Consider the following 17,339-nt stretch of genomic DNA (forward strand, 5'->3'; position numbering starts at 1 on the left):
TTCAAATCCTGTACCGATTAACATTTATTTTGAGGCGTGACAATATCTTTTCGTCACTCGAGAAAAACAAATACATCACGTCTCTCATCACTCTTGTGAACATGGACAATCCAATTTTGTGAAAAGGCATCGAAAAGTTACTCCTTTTCCAGTGCAGCAAAGGAAGTAGGGACCGAGTAGAAAGTCTATAAAACTAATTTATTTATTTCTCCATCAAAAAAATATTACAATTTCAATATCATAAGTGAACCACAAAATTTGATCGAAAGAACATTACTGATACAAGAGCTAAAATGAACATTAAAACTCACTGGCTCCTAACACTCAGTAATGTATTTCAAAATTGGTGGCATCTCTCTCCCACTCACTCTCGTTCATCAAGATCTCTTCACAATAGCTGTAGCAAAAAATGGATGGTGATTGAACTCAAAAGAAACCTCGAGTGATGGATCAATGGCTCCTACCCTGCAAATGAGGTTTAAAGCGACACTATTATGCTCTGCTACTTGTTCTACTCGACGCAGCTCACTCATCTTGTCGGGGTCATTGGCAAAACAACTCTTGGCATCTTTCGCAATTTTCTGGGCTTCCTTGAAGTAATCACACATGACTAGGCTCTGGAAAGGAAAATTGATCATTATAAATGTTAAGCATCTTACCTATGGGGGCTTAAACATCAAAATGATGGTTGAGCATGTATGAATACTCACGGAGAAATTGGCATGCGTTGTTGATTCCTTAAAGGATCTGTAAGAGATGTGATCAGGGAGACAAGCTTTGCGTAGCAGCTCAAATTGCTGAATGAATATCTGGACAAAAGGATGAACAAATGAATTAGGTTGTAGAAGACATATAATTTGAGACATAAGCCATGACTGTCTATCATTTCCAAGAGTTTAGCCCCCACGTAAACACAGTTGGTTTTCTTTTTCTTTTTCCCTATTTTCTTTTGAGGGTCAACAAACATGTTGGGTTTGATTGAACTTGCGCACCTAGACCCGATAAAAAGTACAACCACAACCACTGTTAAGGAAAAATAAATGAATTTCCACCCCTCATTAACATAAAAGTAATCGCTTCATTTATTTTTCTTGAACAAATAAAATTTATGTGAGTTGGTCCTAGAAGCTTGCCAAAGTCAGAACAAGTCTCATGGCTCAAAGTGTTTAAAAAAGTACTTACAAATTACTCACTAATAAGGTTCTTACAAAAGCACATCCTTGTGGGATGTTGTCCAGCATTCTACCAACTGGACTAGTTTTTGCTAACATTTGTTTGGTTTTTCAATAAGAATTGAGTTAGTTTCCTTAGGCTAACTAAAACCACAATATACACAATAGATGTGGAACTAACTTGAGTCAACATATCTTTTAGCCACTTCATACACAATGATTCGACAGCAAAGAAAATCAACTAAATGCAATAGGTCATTTCTGCTAATTACTCATAAAATCATGGTAATCTTGAGAAGAATGAATTAATAAATTGACTTCAGATATACAGGCTATGATTTTGTACCAGTCTCAAAAGGCTTGATAATGTTTAAACTAGGGTTGTTTAAACAAATGAACACTCCCAATGTAAGAAGGGAAAACCTTTACCTCATGCTCTGTATTGAAAGGGCTCTGCGGGGCTCTTATAATGTGCTCATTCTTCAAGGCGGCAAACATCTAGAAAATAAACCAAAAATATATATATATATATATATATCTATATATACAAAGCTGAAGCAAAAAAAAAAAATTGGGTTTTTTTTTTTTTTTGTTTTGGGGGTTGGGTTCATACTGTCAAAATATCTCTTCATGAGGTTAACAGACCAGAAGCTGTCCCATATGATCGTGAAACGAATTAATGACTTACAAAAAAAAAAAAAAACAGTAGTGGCAGAGCTAGAAACCCTCAGTCCCAGTATAACAACTTAATTTAAAAATTTATAACTTTTTTTTGGAAATATCATAGCCACTGACACCCAGTATAGGTTTCATTGTTGACAACCCAAAAATGACATTACCATGCATAATCCTTCAGCTAGATATATTTGGCTCTGAAGAAACAAGACAGCTCCTGGCATCTGAAAATCTCTTCCTACATCCTTAAAAGAATCCTTTTTCTTCTTTGCTTTCTTTTTGGCTGATCAAGACAAAGCAAAACAGCATAATTAAGTCAGAGCCCAGAGGGAATTCGTTAGTTCTTATTTTTGTGTACACAATTACAAGGATACTAAGTTATACACTGCTATAGATTTCAACTTGTAAGCAAACCTGTTTTAACAAATATGCGGTGTACTTTGATAATTCGATGAAGTACATACCAGTGCCACTATTCATTACGATTCTGAGATGCGTCTTCTCTGCAAGCTTGATCAAAATTGTATATATGTACCAGTATACCATGCAATAATCATGTACGGAGTAAAGTTCCAATTCAAAACCCAAAATAAGAAAACGATAAGCTATCCAATAAGTTTGCTCTTCAACCCACATGAGGATCTGTTGGAATATTTTGAAGCATGACTGCAAAAGCAGAGCAATGCTATAAATTGGCAACTGAATAAATTAGTGTCTAGTAGTCAACAAACAGTACTAAAAGATCATGTGAATTTGTTAGAACTTCTCAAACAATCAATACTTATTTTTTCTTACAGCCATCACTTCCACGTAGGCATTTTGGTAAACCTAAGAAAGTTCTTGTCACTCAGTAAAGAAACACACCTCATCATTGTAAGGGTTTGAGGCTTCTCCAAACTCCTTTTTAAAAGCGAGCTCCAGCTGTATAAGAGGTATATAAGATTAGATATGCTTAAATGGATGTTCTCAAAGTCATACAGAAATGCATTTTAAATACGGAAGGTAATAGGAAGATGTATCAAAATATGAAATCTTTATATGCATTTCTTTTCTTCATGTGTCAGCTAGGAAACAGATATGGCCAATTAAAAAGAACAAATTATATTTCCAATCCATTATCTGTAAGAAAAGGAACAAAGCATTCATGATTTTTTTCAAAAAAGAAAAAACAGCCAAATTAATTTCTTAATCGATTAGAATTGTTGAAGTAATTAGGTGCAGAAAAGTTTTGTTCACTTTTTCATGAACTATATCCATTTACAAAACCTTTGAAAAATAAAACATATTGAAGCAGGTATTACACCATGCAGAAAACAAGGGACATTCATTACAAAAGCCACATTTTTTTTTTAATCTGAAAATAAGGAGAGGATGCACCTGAACATAGATGACGCGCCAGTCTTGTAACATTTTCCCTAGTTTACGTCTTTGCCATGCAGCATTGGTACATAGGATTTTGAGCAAATTAATTACTAACTGCAAATGAAACATTGCATGGATTAGAGGAAAAGCTAAAAGCAACAAGCTATGAGAACACTCGCAACCTTTTTTAGCACAAAATACCAGATTGATTACTATAACAAAGTGACAAATTTGGTGAAAAGCTACTCTTTATTATTTCGCTTCTGTCATTTACAGAATGCTATTTATAAGAGTACATCAACATAGTAATAAATGCTCTTAACCTCTAATCACCAACTACCAACTAATCTATCTATAAAATAAATTTACACAATTTAATTACAAATTTTAACACTCCCCCTCAAGCTAGAGAGTGGATGTCATCCATTCCTAGCTTGGATGCTAATGTAAGAAAATGTTCACTTGATAATCCTTTTGTGAGTATATCAGCTAATTGATCACCAGAAAGTATGTAAGGAGTACAGATTAGACCACTTTCCAACTTCTCTTTGATAAAGTGTCGATCAATTTCAGCATGCTTGGTCCTATCATGCTGCACAAGATTATGAGCAATGTTGATAGCTGACTTTTGTCACAATAAAGTCTCATTGGACCTTCCCATTTGATTCTCAAATCTGATAAAATTATCTTCACCCACAACTCACAAATTCCAAGTGCCATAGCTCTAAACTCAGCTTCAGCGCTAGATCTAGATACTACATCCTGCTTCTTACTCCTCCAAGTAATGAGATTTGAGCCAAGAAATGTACAATATCCTGATGTAGACCTTCTAGAATCCATATTCCCTCCATGATCTGCATCCATGTGTGCTTCAAGAGTCAATTTTTTCCCTCTCTTGAATAGAATGCCTTTTCCCGAAGTGCCCTTCAAATACTCAAGTATGCGATAAACCGCTTGTAGATGAGATTCTTTAGGATCATGCACAAATTGACTTACCATGCTTACATTATAGGCAATGTCTGGCCTAGTGTGAGCTAGATAAATCAGATAGGATTCCTTATTGATAGAAGGCTCTGGAGAAGGAGGTTTGCTAGGCTTATGACTTTTCTTTAGTTTTCCAGGACATTTTCCTTCCTTACAAAGTCTATGATTCTGTTCAATTGGAGTGTCCATAGGTTTGCACCCCATTTTTTCTATTTCAATGAGAAGGTCAAGAATATATTTATGTTGGGATATGAAGATGCCATGCTTAGAATGCACCACTTCAATGCCCGAGAAATAGTTCAACCTCCCTAAATCTTTCATTTGAAGTTCTTTCACCAACAAACTTCACAAAGACTGAATCCCTTCCAAATCACTCCCCGTTACTATGATATCATCAACATAAACAAGTAAAATTGTTACTCCCCCTGAAGAAGAATGTTTGATGAACAAAGTGTGATGGTCTTGACTTTGTTTGAACCCTATGCCAACCATGGCCTTTGAAAACCTGCCAAACCATGCCCTAGTGATTGTTTCAAGCTGTACAAAGCCTTTTTTAGCTTGCAAACAGTACCAAGAGGAAGATGAGAACCAACCCAGAAGGAATCTCCACATAAATCTCTTCCTTTAAGTCACCATGTAAGAATGCATTCTTCACATCAGAGTCATAGAGAGCTGCTAAAGATAATAAAATATAGAAAGTATTCATTTTTGCAATAAGAGCAAAAGCCCATATGTCTATGTATATCCTTTAGCAACAAGCCAAGCCTTGTACTTGTCTAAAGAACCATCAAAATTGCATTTAAGAGTGACAACCCACTTACACCCAACAAGCTTCCTTCCCTCTAATAATGGAACAAGATCCTATGTCTCATTTTCAAGTGTGTCCATCTCAACCATCATTGCCTTAACCCAATTCTCATCTGCCAATGCCTCAAATACAGAATGTAGTATTGAGATGGGATGAAGACTAGTAAGGAAAACTTTGTGATTGCAAGACAATTTCTCATAGAAAAGAAACAAAGATATTGAGTATAAGGATTTTTTGGTACAACTACGGCTCCCCTCTCTCAGAGCAATAGGTAGATCCAAATCAAGCTGTTTTGAATTATTTTTAGATACATCTTGATTATCAGGAGTTACCTCACAATTTTCATGCATAGGTTCAGAAGTTTGAGCAGGACGCGTTTCAGATGATTGGACTTGTGTAAGTTAAGATATTCTCTTTTTTTTCCGAGTGAAAACCTGTGGTGGACGAGTAGATTTAAGAGTTGATGGTACTTCCAAGGTCTCACTAGGTAAGGAACTAAGAAGTTCATTGACAAGGGAAACATGAACCTGGTCCTCACTAAAAGGGCTCTCTCTTTCAAGAGGAGTATTGAAATAAGAAACAGATTCGAAAAAAGTGACATCAGCAGATACCAAAAACTTCCTGGAAGGAGGATAACACTTATACCCTTTTTGAGTAGGGTCAAGCTTAGTCTTTTGTTGAGAATGCAAATGAACAAAAACCACACATCTGAATATTCTAAGTATAAGTCCACTTGATACATTAAAATTAGGGAAAAATTGAGTAAGAACATCAATAGGACTTTTTGAACCAAGGACCAAGGTTGGAAGTCTGTTAATCATGTGTGTAGCAGTTAAAATAGCTTCTCCCCAATATTGCTTAGGCACATTAGTTTGAAACAATAAGGCTCTAGTAACATTAAGAAGATGACTATTTTTTCTCAACCACCCCATTTTGTTGGGAAGTATTAACACAGGATGATTCATGTAGAATTCCATGTGTATCAAAAAATATGGACAATGATTGATTAAAAAAATCTTTTGCATTGTCAGACCTAAACCTTTGTATCCCAACTCCAAATTGAGTTTTAATCATGTTATAAAAATAGGAAAAATAGTACTAACATTAGATTTTTGTTTTAGCAAATAAATCCATGTTACACAAGGCAATCATCAATAAAGGACACAAACCATCGAAACCCGATAACATTAGGGACACTAAAGGGACCCCAAATATCACTATGAATTAGGCTAAAAGTAACATAAGTTCTTTTATTACTCATAGGATATGAAGATCGTTTATGTTTTGCAAAATCGCAAACATCACAATGAAAAGGACTCGACAAGTACATCTTTAAACAAGAAAGGAAACATAGTTCTCAAAACATTAAACGAAAGGTGACCCAAACGACGATGATAAAGCCAAATCTGATCTTTTCTAGACTCGACTCATTTTGATTGAGAAGAGGAGGAAGCCATCAAGCTCTGAATCCTACTACATTCACTAGGCTCATCAAAATATTAAAGTCCATCTCTTTCTTCAGCAAGTCCAATCATCTAATTCGTCTCTCACTCTTGAAAAAGATAAGAGAGAGAAGAGAATAGGACATAACAATTAGAATAAGGTTTGTGCACAGTTTAGGAACATGCAAGACATTCTTTAGGAGAAGACTATCACTCAATCTAACATCCCCTTGACCAGCCATAGTAGCTATGGAGCCGTTACCCCACATGATTTTCCTAATACTAGGACATAGACTATAAGATACGAAATTTTTGGAGGAATTTGTCAAATGGTTTAAGGCTCCAAAATCCACAATCCAAGAGTGAAGAAAATCTTGTTTTGAGGCAATAAATGCAAATGAAAATAAGACAAATGAAGGCCGAAAGGAGATACTTGAGAACCCAAAGAACAGATACCTATACAAGAACCAAATGTAGTCGCCTTGTCGAGTGACTCTAGCATAGATCTTAGTTTCTCAATCTCCCCCTTAAGGTCAATCTGAATAGAATTCTCCCTAGCAGAATCAGTGGGCACATGAGCTTGCCCCTTTTTCATATTTGGAGGCTTACCATATAGCTTCCAACACTTCCCCTTGGTGTGCCGCAGCTTCTTACAATAAGAGTATTGAATAGGTTCTTTCTTGGAAGAGTCCCCTCGTTTCTCATTTTCCACAGAATAAGAAGCAACATTCCTTAAAACCAAAGCAAAGCTTTCCATAGATGGAGTTTCCATCATCACTCCTCGACTACCTTCTTCTGCTAGATGAGGGAACATCTTCCCAACCAAGAATTTGAACTCTTACAAAATCAAATTCTGAATTAAGCCCAAGAAGATACTCAAAAATTTTTTGCTTCTCAATGAAGCGTTTAAAAGTAGCTACATCATTAGGATCTTTCACAGTAATGCACTAATAGTGGTCTAATTCTTGCCACAAACTCTTCATAAGGGTAGAGTATTCAATGACAAATTTACTGCCCTATTTGATATTGGAAATCTTGGTCCATATCTCATAAATTTGGGCAACATCCTTCACCTCCGGTAAGTCTAGTGCATCGTATCCCAAATCTCCTCAGCCAAGGACAGAAACAAACATGTGCGACTAACTTTAAGGGCCATAGATTGCCACAGCCAAGACATTACCATTGAGTGAACTTCATCCCAAGCATCGAACTTGGGTTCTCCTGGCTTAGGACTTGTCCCAAATAAATGACTAAGCTTTCCTCAACCCTTTAAAAAGGCATGAACCTACTGAGACCAGTAAAAAGTTGGCTCCAGTCAATCGATAAGCAACCGGAACACTTGGCAACTCCCGAGAAACCCCAAACTAGGAAGATCTAGTACTGTTAGACGTGGTTTTTTTGTCAAACATGACTAAAACAAGGAGAGGAGATTCCGAGCAAAATGGAGTTGATCGGAGGCCAAACGGAGCCCAAATGTGCTCTCAAATAGGCTTTGATACCATGACAAATTTGGTGAAACAACTACTTTATTATTTCACTTCTATCATTTACAGAATGCTATTTATAAGAGTACATCAACATAGAGTAATAAATGCTCTTAACCTCTAACCACCAACGACCAACTAATCTATCTATAAAATAAATTTACGCTATCTAATTACACATTTTAACACAAAGTAATGGTACAAAGAAGTTCAACCCTTGATTGTGTTAATTAATAACATAGCATAATTACATCTTCCTCACAAGCATGCATATCTATAGATTTCAGGATCATAGAATATAAGGGGATAAAAAATTGCTCTGACGAAAATATGCCAATTGGTTATGATTCCACTACCTGGCCAAGCTGTGCCAAGAATTCATTCTTTTGAATGTCATGATCCTTGGTGACTTCAGGTAATCCAGCAGCTCTAGTGATCAGAGCAAACATGGGAATCCGTCCGTAGAGCTTCCCATCTTGGACCAGAAGAAGCTGATGAAAAGTTAATCATTCAAGCATAAAGAACAGACCAAAGATCAAAACAAGAGTGATAAGTGAAATCATTGTAACATGCACAACTTCTGATCCGTATCTTTACCAGCCTATGCATAATGAAGTAATGAAGATTACATCAACATGCAAACCACAAGCACAAAAACTGAGATACCTTAGTATCTCAAGCATCCCATCAGGGTTTTCTAAGCTACTTGTCTATTTATTGTAGAAATAGTATTTGCATGAACTGTGTTGCTTAACCAAGAAAAGTCAATTGTCTTTAATTCTGATTATGGAAGCTTTTGATGATAGTGATTCCCAAAATCAGGCTCTTCCAAGGAGTAGACGTCTTTTAATCACTATCTTATAAAAACAGTATCATATGAACAGAAAATCTTAATCATGAAAAGCCAACTTTAAAGCAATACCCGTTAATGTAAGCTTCAACTTGGATCGGTAACTTCAAAATATTATTCCATTTGACAAGGTAAAAACAGTATTGTTCAATAAACATGATATTGAAGTTGTTAAAGCATCACATTCACATCCATTGAATTCTAACTGTCTCCAAGGGTGCAAACAATCCACCTAAAACACATCATAATGCAGGAAAGACATTTTTATACCCTTTTTTGATCCTTTAAGAAGTACAAGGGGATACTTCAATGTTCATAACAGACAACACATCTTTCCCTTCTTGAATATCTCACAAAAGGTAGGGGATGAAAATATATATATATATACATATATCTACAGGGAAAATATAGATATTACTTCGAAACAAATGTCCTGTCAAAAATAAGAAAATAAATGCCTCATAAGAATATGAGAAAAGAAACAATAATCAACTAGAGGAGGAATTAAGAGCCTTTAACCGATCCACCTGAAGATGAGATCTAGCAACCAAATCAGGATGAGACTTCTGAAATTTAACCATAAAGTGCAAAGCAGCCTCCAATGATGGATCCAAGGAGCAAGAACATATAATGTCTAAATCTTGAAGAAGTTTCACAAAATACTGAACAGCCTGGCATAGAGAAACAGGAAGCATTACAAAAAAGACAGTCACATAGTAATAGTAACCTATGAAGCACATATAGGGTACAGATACCTATATATACCAATTTTTTTAATATATATATATATAAGTACAACATTTTTACAAGTTGAGATACTTTATTAAGTTCATAAATATTTTTTTTAATATCTAAAAGTTTTATTACTAAATAATTGTTTCACAATATAATATGTAATTTCATGGTGTGTGTGTGTGTGTGTGTGTGTGTGTGTGTGTGTGTTACAGACTTGACAGTGCTTAGTCCCAAGACAATTGTCCTTCATCGCTGCTTGTCTTCAGTGAATGGGAGGCAATTTCACTTATCCCAAGAAAACTGGATTCACTGAAGAAAATAGAAACAGAACTAAAGACAATGCTAGAGTGATTTGATGATTTGACCAAGAGCAATAGGAAATTGGACCAGTCTATATGGATGAACACATAACTTGAAATTTCCAAGAAAAGGCCAGAAATTTCAACCCAAATACTATAATGTTGTGTTTTGGTAAATGAATAATTTCAATATCCTAAATGTTATGTTTCAATGATTCAATCAGAGGTATCAACTGAGTACCAAGCCATATATGAGGCTATGAGAGCTGTATCTCAGCTGTATTGGTAGTTGAATTCCTTTTTTTTGTTTTTATTGCCCACAAGTATCCTCCTATTGGAAGCAATCCTATTGGAGGCACTATCGAGCACAGTACAAACAGGTCTCCCAATGGGAACCTTGATTCACTATATTGTGAGGAATTAACTTCTTCCACTAGACTCAACTCTTATTGGTGTAGCTGAATTCCTTTTCACAAAACACTGATTTCTTTTACAGATAGGATATAAATCCAGGATTTTCCAAGATGTATCAATGTAAGATACACATCAAGCATCAACATTCATGACTTTCTCATATATTGATGCTTCCCAGATAGTAACACGAAAGCACTCACCTTTTTCCAACTGAGAATTTTAATAGATCGGGGAGGAGTTGGGGCTGATGATCTGCAATTTAGACTAGCATCAAATCCAATTGCTTGACAACCAGATGCAGTTGTCTCTTCTATGTTTTGTTCACAGACACCCTGAGCACTAGCTTTGAGAAACTCTGAAGATTTTAGAATGCAATCAAGCTCTGAAATGCATGAAACTATGTGTTTTCTTGCCAACTCCAGACCTCTCCCTTGCGGCCGTCTGATAGACATCAAAAGATGGTACAAATGCTGAAAGAAAATAAGAGTTGTGGAAATTTCAGTCAAATAAAGCTTGATTTATTGGCAACAGGGTTGAAGGTCAACGAAAAAGATAGAAAATAAACAAATAATATCATTCAAGTATGAAATAGCTATGGTCTACTATAACCACATTCCCAAGACAGAAGTAAACAACACAGTTTATATATGAGCATTATGCCATCCTCATCTTTGATGTGTGCTGATTGACCAAATGGATCGCAAAAATTATGTGAGCATAAGGACAACTACAGCCGATGTTTTAACAAGTCACCACAAAGAAAACAAGAATGTAGTTTTATATAATCTGCATGGACAAAAGAATATACATAGGATAAGACCTTACGAAAACGTAATCGGCATAACAGTGCTTTGCAGTACCCTTCTTCTAGATCAGGATTACTTTGAAGAGGCTCTATATCTGCAACTGAATAGCTCACGAATCAATTACAAGAATAAATTTAATATAATGTGCATCTACTTAAAAGGAAGCAACAATAGAAGAATCAATTAATTGCAGGAGAGGAACTTCTCCATTCCATCAATTTATAAACAGAACAATTCCTCAGAGCAAAGAGAGAGAAAATAGAATAGGCATTCTGGGAATAAACTCAGGAATAATATATCAGCATGTATTTATAGATAAGAAAGGCTCCTCTGGAACACAAAATAACAATAAAGGATTTAAAAGACTATTGAAACAACTAACATTACATTATTTACAATCCCAACACTTCTAATACTTACAACACCCCAGTCAAGCTAGTGAATGGACATCCTCCATGCAAAGCGCAAAGATTAAGTTCTGAAAGATGATAATGGCCAATCCTTTGATAAGTATGTCTACAAGTTGATTACCAAAGGAAACATGACATTTATGGTCATAACAGAAAAGGATTGTGTCCTGGTAGCAGTGAACACTATAGAAATAAAAAAGCCTAGCAATAAATGAAGGTCACATCTAATGAATGTCTTCAACGGCAAGTTAAAATAAAATACATTTTAGTTTCAACAAAGACCACAGAGAATAGCCTAGTGGCAATGAAGGTTAAAGCTAACTGGACACTGGAGAATGTGGCCTTCTCAAAGGAAGTTTGTAAATATCTCACAGCAAGCAACTTTGCAACATCCTGTGATCTCTTAGAACATAAAAACCTCCAAAACGAAGTAGAAGATTATATGAGATAAAGCTATTTTCCAGGACAGCAGAATACTACTCCACATGCCCATGTACCTATAGATGAGGCATAAAATGTCATAACAAGTAGATTGACACCAAAATGATGCAGCAGTACGTGACTAATACATTTCTCCTAAGCTGAAGTACCTTTGCTTTTTCTTTTTTCCTTTCTTTTGGCTTCTTTTGCCCTGAATTTTGTACTTGTTCAATCATTCTCTCAAGTAATATGAAAGAAAATCCAGACATGAACAAACATTTTCATGGGGAAAGAAAATTCCCAAACATACCCGCGGAAACTCACTGAGATGTGCAACCAAACACTTCCAACTAGTTTCAAAGAGAGAACCAATAACAGCCAAGAACCATTGCAAGGCCACCAAACGACACAACGTTTGTAAAGGAACATCATCCATGAATCATACTAAACTTTTTATTCTGGGCAACAAACCTTGGATTATTGGAAACTTCTTCCACATTTTAACACACCCCAACTTCATCCCCAATGTTATTTTCTCTCTCTGATGGACTATTCTGAGAATGGAATAAATAGTGGATGAAAGTGTCAAACACACAATATGGCCAACCTAAGGAGGGTGAAGAACCAAGATAGACAGAAGAGAGACTGAAAACCACTCCTAGACAATGGTGGCAGGAGATATAGCTCCACGCAAGACTAACAACCACTCCTATACAATGGTGGCAGGAGATATAGCTACATGCGCTGATGCATGGAGAACACTGCAAAGTTTCAGGGATATAGATTGAGGCGACATGTGGAAGTTCTATGGAGGTCTGATCAACTGGGTGATGCTGGTCTACAATTTTTGTGGTGGTCTGTGAGTCATTAGGGTCAAATAGAAGTAAAAGTGAAGAGACTATGAATATGTCCAGTAGCAGATAATGCTTCTAGAGGATGGAAGCATTTGAATCAGTTGAAGAGATGATATATATTTTGATTGGAAGGGAAGAAGTGAACTTTTCCATGGATGTGATCAAAACTCCAGCCCATAAAGACTCTGAAAGAGTTTATCTATCTCTCTAACCTAGCTCTTTTCTCTATAACCAGCTCTTGTACCATGTTCAGTATTGTTAAAGGCGAAAGACACACTCAAGGTGCAAAGCCTGTAAAATGCCCTAGGCGCAAGGCGCTAGAAAGGCGCACGCCTGAATGAAGCAAGGCACTACCATGTAAAAATGCAACATATATAGCCTTACAATAAACTAACCATAGATAAAATGATAAATATAAATTTATTTAAAACCTGCATATAAAATTGTGTTCTCTTGTCGTATTTAAAAATTCAATCAAAAATAATTTCTTACAATAAATTAATCTTTTCTATTCTGTAATTGTTTTCTCTTATTTAAAATTTAAATCTTTCCTATTTTCTTATATGATATAATTTTCCTTATTTTTTACATCATATAATTTGTATCATATAATAACTTTCTATAATAAATATGATATAAAATATTGAAATACCCACTGCCCAGTCACGCACGAGTCATGAGGCCATGGATGAATCTTCTTCCATTTTTATAAAAATCGTGACTCATGATTGCAATGCCTAGTCGGTCCCGCAATACCCAATCAGTGGATGAATCGTCTTCTCTTCTATTCCCAACCAGTGTTGTCCTCCTTCCTCGTTTTCTGTTTTGCAATACACAGTCCCAGTTGTCATCTTCCCTTCTCCAATACCCAGTCCCTATCGATCTCTATCTTCTCTTCTCTACTGATCGTCTCTTCTCTACTACTTCAAGGCGCTATCAGGCGAGCGCCTTTTGGCCATGCAAAGCGCACAACGCGCTCTTAGACGAGTGCCTGACCAAACCCATTGCCTCTCTAAGAGGCAATGGCCATGTTTAGCGCCTCACCTTTGCACCTTAGGTGCTGAGGCGAGCACCTTTAACAACACTGACCATGTTAACAAGAAGAGATGGAGTTCTTTCTTCTTTTATATTTAGAATGAGGCAACTATATGGAGGTAACTTATGAGGCCTGATACAACAAGCATAGGCAACACTTAATTTTGTGAAAATTATCAACCTTCAAGGAGAGTTTACCAGAACATATTTATTAAGAACATAGAACATTGCTACAAAACTTCACGATTATCCATTTCTGCAAAGATACCTTGAACTTCCAAAAAAATTGTACAATATCGGACAAAACAGAACATAATTACAAGTTTCAACAAGAAACTACCTTCTAATACTCTTCGTTTAGATGATGATTTACATGCACGCAGCTGGCGTGATATTGTTTCCTCAACAGCATTTAGCATTGCTAAACACTTATCATCTCCATCCACACTCAAAGGAAGGCCATATGCCATAGTAAATAGATCCTCTTCCTGAAACAGACAAATATCACCATTTTTTATTTATTGAGAGAAAGAGAGATTCTCTGCATGAGCACAAACTTTTTAACGAAAGGAATAATGGAGATAAACAAATAGTAACATATGTCAGCCATATATCAATCTGAATACAAGAAATATGACAAATATGCTGAGAAGACATCAGGACACACAGATAGACCCATAAGCAACTATGTTTTTGATAAAGGAAAGCCACATGCATTGTAAATCCACAACATTCCTAATGCATAAACAAATTTAATCCATGGAGTGATATCCAAATAATTTACTCTTGTTTCTTGTGATGTCCTTTAGTTAATGGCAACCCGATAATGCATTATCATATGCTTCAAAAAACACATTTTCATCCAAATAATTACAATTATTTCTAAAATTAAGGACAGAAAATCAAACAGCACTCAATAATGTATAAGAGAATAAAAAGATCTGTTGGAGTACTTTACTTCATGTGTGCGCGCATCTGAGACAACAGAAAGAACTGCTTTGCAGGTTGCCCGTATGATTCTACAGTACGAGTGCAAAAGGGCATGTGATGATGTTCTGTCAGGCTGTAGGAGATAGAGGCAAGAATAAACGGTTTGTGCCAGTGAATGACCCTTGTGCCATGTTGCCTGCCAGGCGAAATAATAACTATGACAATGAGAAGGAAAGCTTAAGCAAGATGTATGTACCATGAAAGGAGACAACAAATGCACACTGTATTGCATGTCGCTTGTACAAATTGTATCGATAAAATTTTAGCTCCCCTATTTTTAAAAAAAAAAAATAGCTTTATAATACAACAAATACTTCACAAGAATTCTTAAATTAGAAGTCTCCTGGATAAAGAGTACATTATTTATATGCTTTATGCACTAAATTAATGCAAATATCGTTATATGACCAGGAGGTCAAGAAAGAGCATTTATACAGAGCACCTAATTAATATCACACTCATGCAGCCATGCATGATAGCATGCATATGTGAGTTTTTCTGTACTCTTAATGGAGAGATAGATACATTTCAAACCTAGGAAATAGTTCCACTTCCACATAAACCAAGCTATGCATAATATATTAGTTATCATATAGAAGGCATTGGTATGAAAGTTAAATTACCTCACATGCTAGAAGATGGTCCATAATGTCAATTGTACATCGTATATCAGTTGTTTTATCAACACTTAGAGGAACTGGAGCAGCACCATTCTCAATGGCTTCCTCAAGAGAGTAATATCGACAAACAATGCCTGAATCCATCTTTGGGTCCATTATCTGTCAAACATGGCAAATTGTATGCATGATTAGTGCTAAATAACCACCAACGAGGATAATATTGAACGAATTTTCTGCATGTCTCTAGTGTATTATTTATGTTGCAAGGGCATGCTCATTATTTTCTTTTCCAAGTAGGAAAATCAAATTATTCACTTTCATACTAATTAATATAAGAAACCAGTATCATCCTGTAGTCATAAAAAGGGGGCTTAGTAGAGTTATTAGAGTCCCACCGATAGTGCAGTTAGCAAAATGTACGAATACCTCTAACGCTGACATTGCAGCAAACAGATTGAAATTATCTCCACGAATCAGCTCTCCCTCCTGAAGATCTGTAGCCAACTACATGAAATAAAGTTCAAAAAGAAGAAAGCTAAAATGGCCTCAGAGTAAGGCGACCATTCTAGTTCGGTAATCTAAGCAGGAAAAATTATTCAAAAGTAACATAATATAATGAGAGGGAATTTAAATAACATAATAAGAGGGAACGAGAGGGTGAAAGTTTATTCACTCATTAAAAAACCAAGACATCATTGTTAAATAAACTATGTCTCGCCTTTTAGACAGGGAGACAAAAATGAAACCTTTATGGTGTTAGTTTACAAGTCAGGCACATGAAATGAGACAATGGGACACTACCCAAGAAAAGAAAAAAGATTATTTTTTGTATGATCAAATTGTAAATTCATCATTGCATATTTCGCATTTTTGTTGATCAGTATCACATAAAAGACTAATAAAGTTAACGAGTTTTAGAATTTACATATAATATAAAAATTCCATCAACCCGCATCAAACAGTGTAGCCAATTTACAGAATCCATCCCTCTCATGTAACTCACGCTAGTTATCACAAGAACCCTTGAATTAATTGATCCGACTACGTCGACTTAATTTGACTAGATTTTTCCGCCAAAACCCAGGGCATCCGTAGCCAATTCTGGTTTCCTTGTTCAAGCAGGAAGTGAAGAACCAGTCGATAAGACTAATGGGCAACAAGAAAACGGGGGGGGGGGGCGACCTTGGCAAGCAGCTTGAAGGAGGGGCGACACATCGGCCCAAACAGAGTCTTCGCCGGAGGGAATGGAGGTGCGACCAGGCATGGCAACACCGAAGGCTGCTTCATCTGTAGGCTTCTGAGCCATACGTCGAAGCTTCTCCCGAGGTTATTCTGTTATCCGCCAACTACGTTTCGAGGTCTTGTCAGTAGGTCTTGTCAGTGTAACACAGACCTCTCTTTCAGGCTTGGGTCGCCAAGTAGAGTGGTGCGGGACATAGCAGAGCGAGCGCAAGGAGGACGTTTAGGGTACAACCTGGGTCGGGGTGACGGATCGGATCACTGGATCCGCTTTTCCTCTTCATTCTTTTTTTTTTTAATTGAATTTGTCAGCTCAATACAAATTTACAAGGATAAATAGGCCCAATGATAATGAAAAATATAATTCTCATAAATTATGAATAAAATTTTTAAATATTTTAAAATATAACTCATTCACAAAATTAATTAGAGATTTTTTTTATCTATAGAACAAATATATTAGGGAGAATTTTATTTAAGGACCGTAGAAGCAACTTATCTTCAAATGGCTCCCAAAAAATTCTAAAATATTAGTTCAATTCTATGGGACTGAAATGAAAATAAATTGAAAGTGAAAAAGATCAAAATACACTCAGTTCAAATATATATATATATATAAAAAAAAAAACCACCAACCATCGTCGTCGGTGACTGAAGCTTTGCCGGCGACGACAGCCACTAGACTTCCATCACCAAAGCTCCGACTAGACCACCTTTGCCAAAGCTTCAACCACCAGTTG

General features: G+C 36.1%; 1 protein-coding gene across 5 annotated transcripts; it reads right to left on the minus strand.

Moving 5' to 3' along the window:
* Window positions 1-177: 177 nt before the first annotated feature.
* On the minus strand, window positions 178-16,778 carry LOC129308558 (uncharacterized). 5 transcript variants are annotated; one of them, XM_054949750.1, is made up of 16 exons: window positions 16,543-16,778; window positions 15,787-15,854; window positions 15,364-15,519; window positions 14,709-14,876; window positions 14,091-14,238; window positions 11,046-11,125; window positions 10,426-10,695; window positions 9,305-9,448; window positions 8,284-8,418; window positions 3,225-3,323; window positions 2,712-2,768; window positions 2,312-2,513; window positions 2,012-2,130; window positions 1,602-1,670; window positions 711-809; window positions 178-617 (listed from the first exon to the last, which is right to left on the minus strand). In XM_054949750.1, exons 1-16 carry the CDS (start codon window positions 16,664-16,666, stop codon window positions 378-380), a joined length of 2,178 nt encoding a protein of 725 aa, XP_054805725.1. In that variant the 5' UTR covers window positions 16,667-16,778; the 3' UTR covers window positions 178-377. The 5 variants fall into 5 exon arrangements, 4 of the variants coding, with proteins under 4 accessions (XP_054805725.1, XP_054805724.1, XP_054805726.1 ...); XM_054949749.1 differs by having other exon boundaries at window positions 11,046-11,131; XM_054949751.1 differs by having other exon boundaries at window positions 11,046-11,131; window positions 15,787-15,864.
* Between the last annotated feature and the right edge of the window lie 561 nt (window positions 16,779-17,339).

Source organism: Prosopis cineraria, unplaced genomic scaffold (assembly GCF_029017545.1).
Source record: "Prosopis cineraria cultivar Desert tree isolate PC_DT_omini unplaced genomic scaffold, ASM2901754v1 PC4, whole genome shotgun sequence".
Taxonomy (NCBI): domain Eukaryota; kingdom Viridiplantae; phylum Streptophyta; class Magnoliopsida; order Fabales; family Fabaceae; genus Prosopis; species Prosopis cineraria.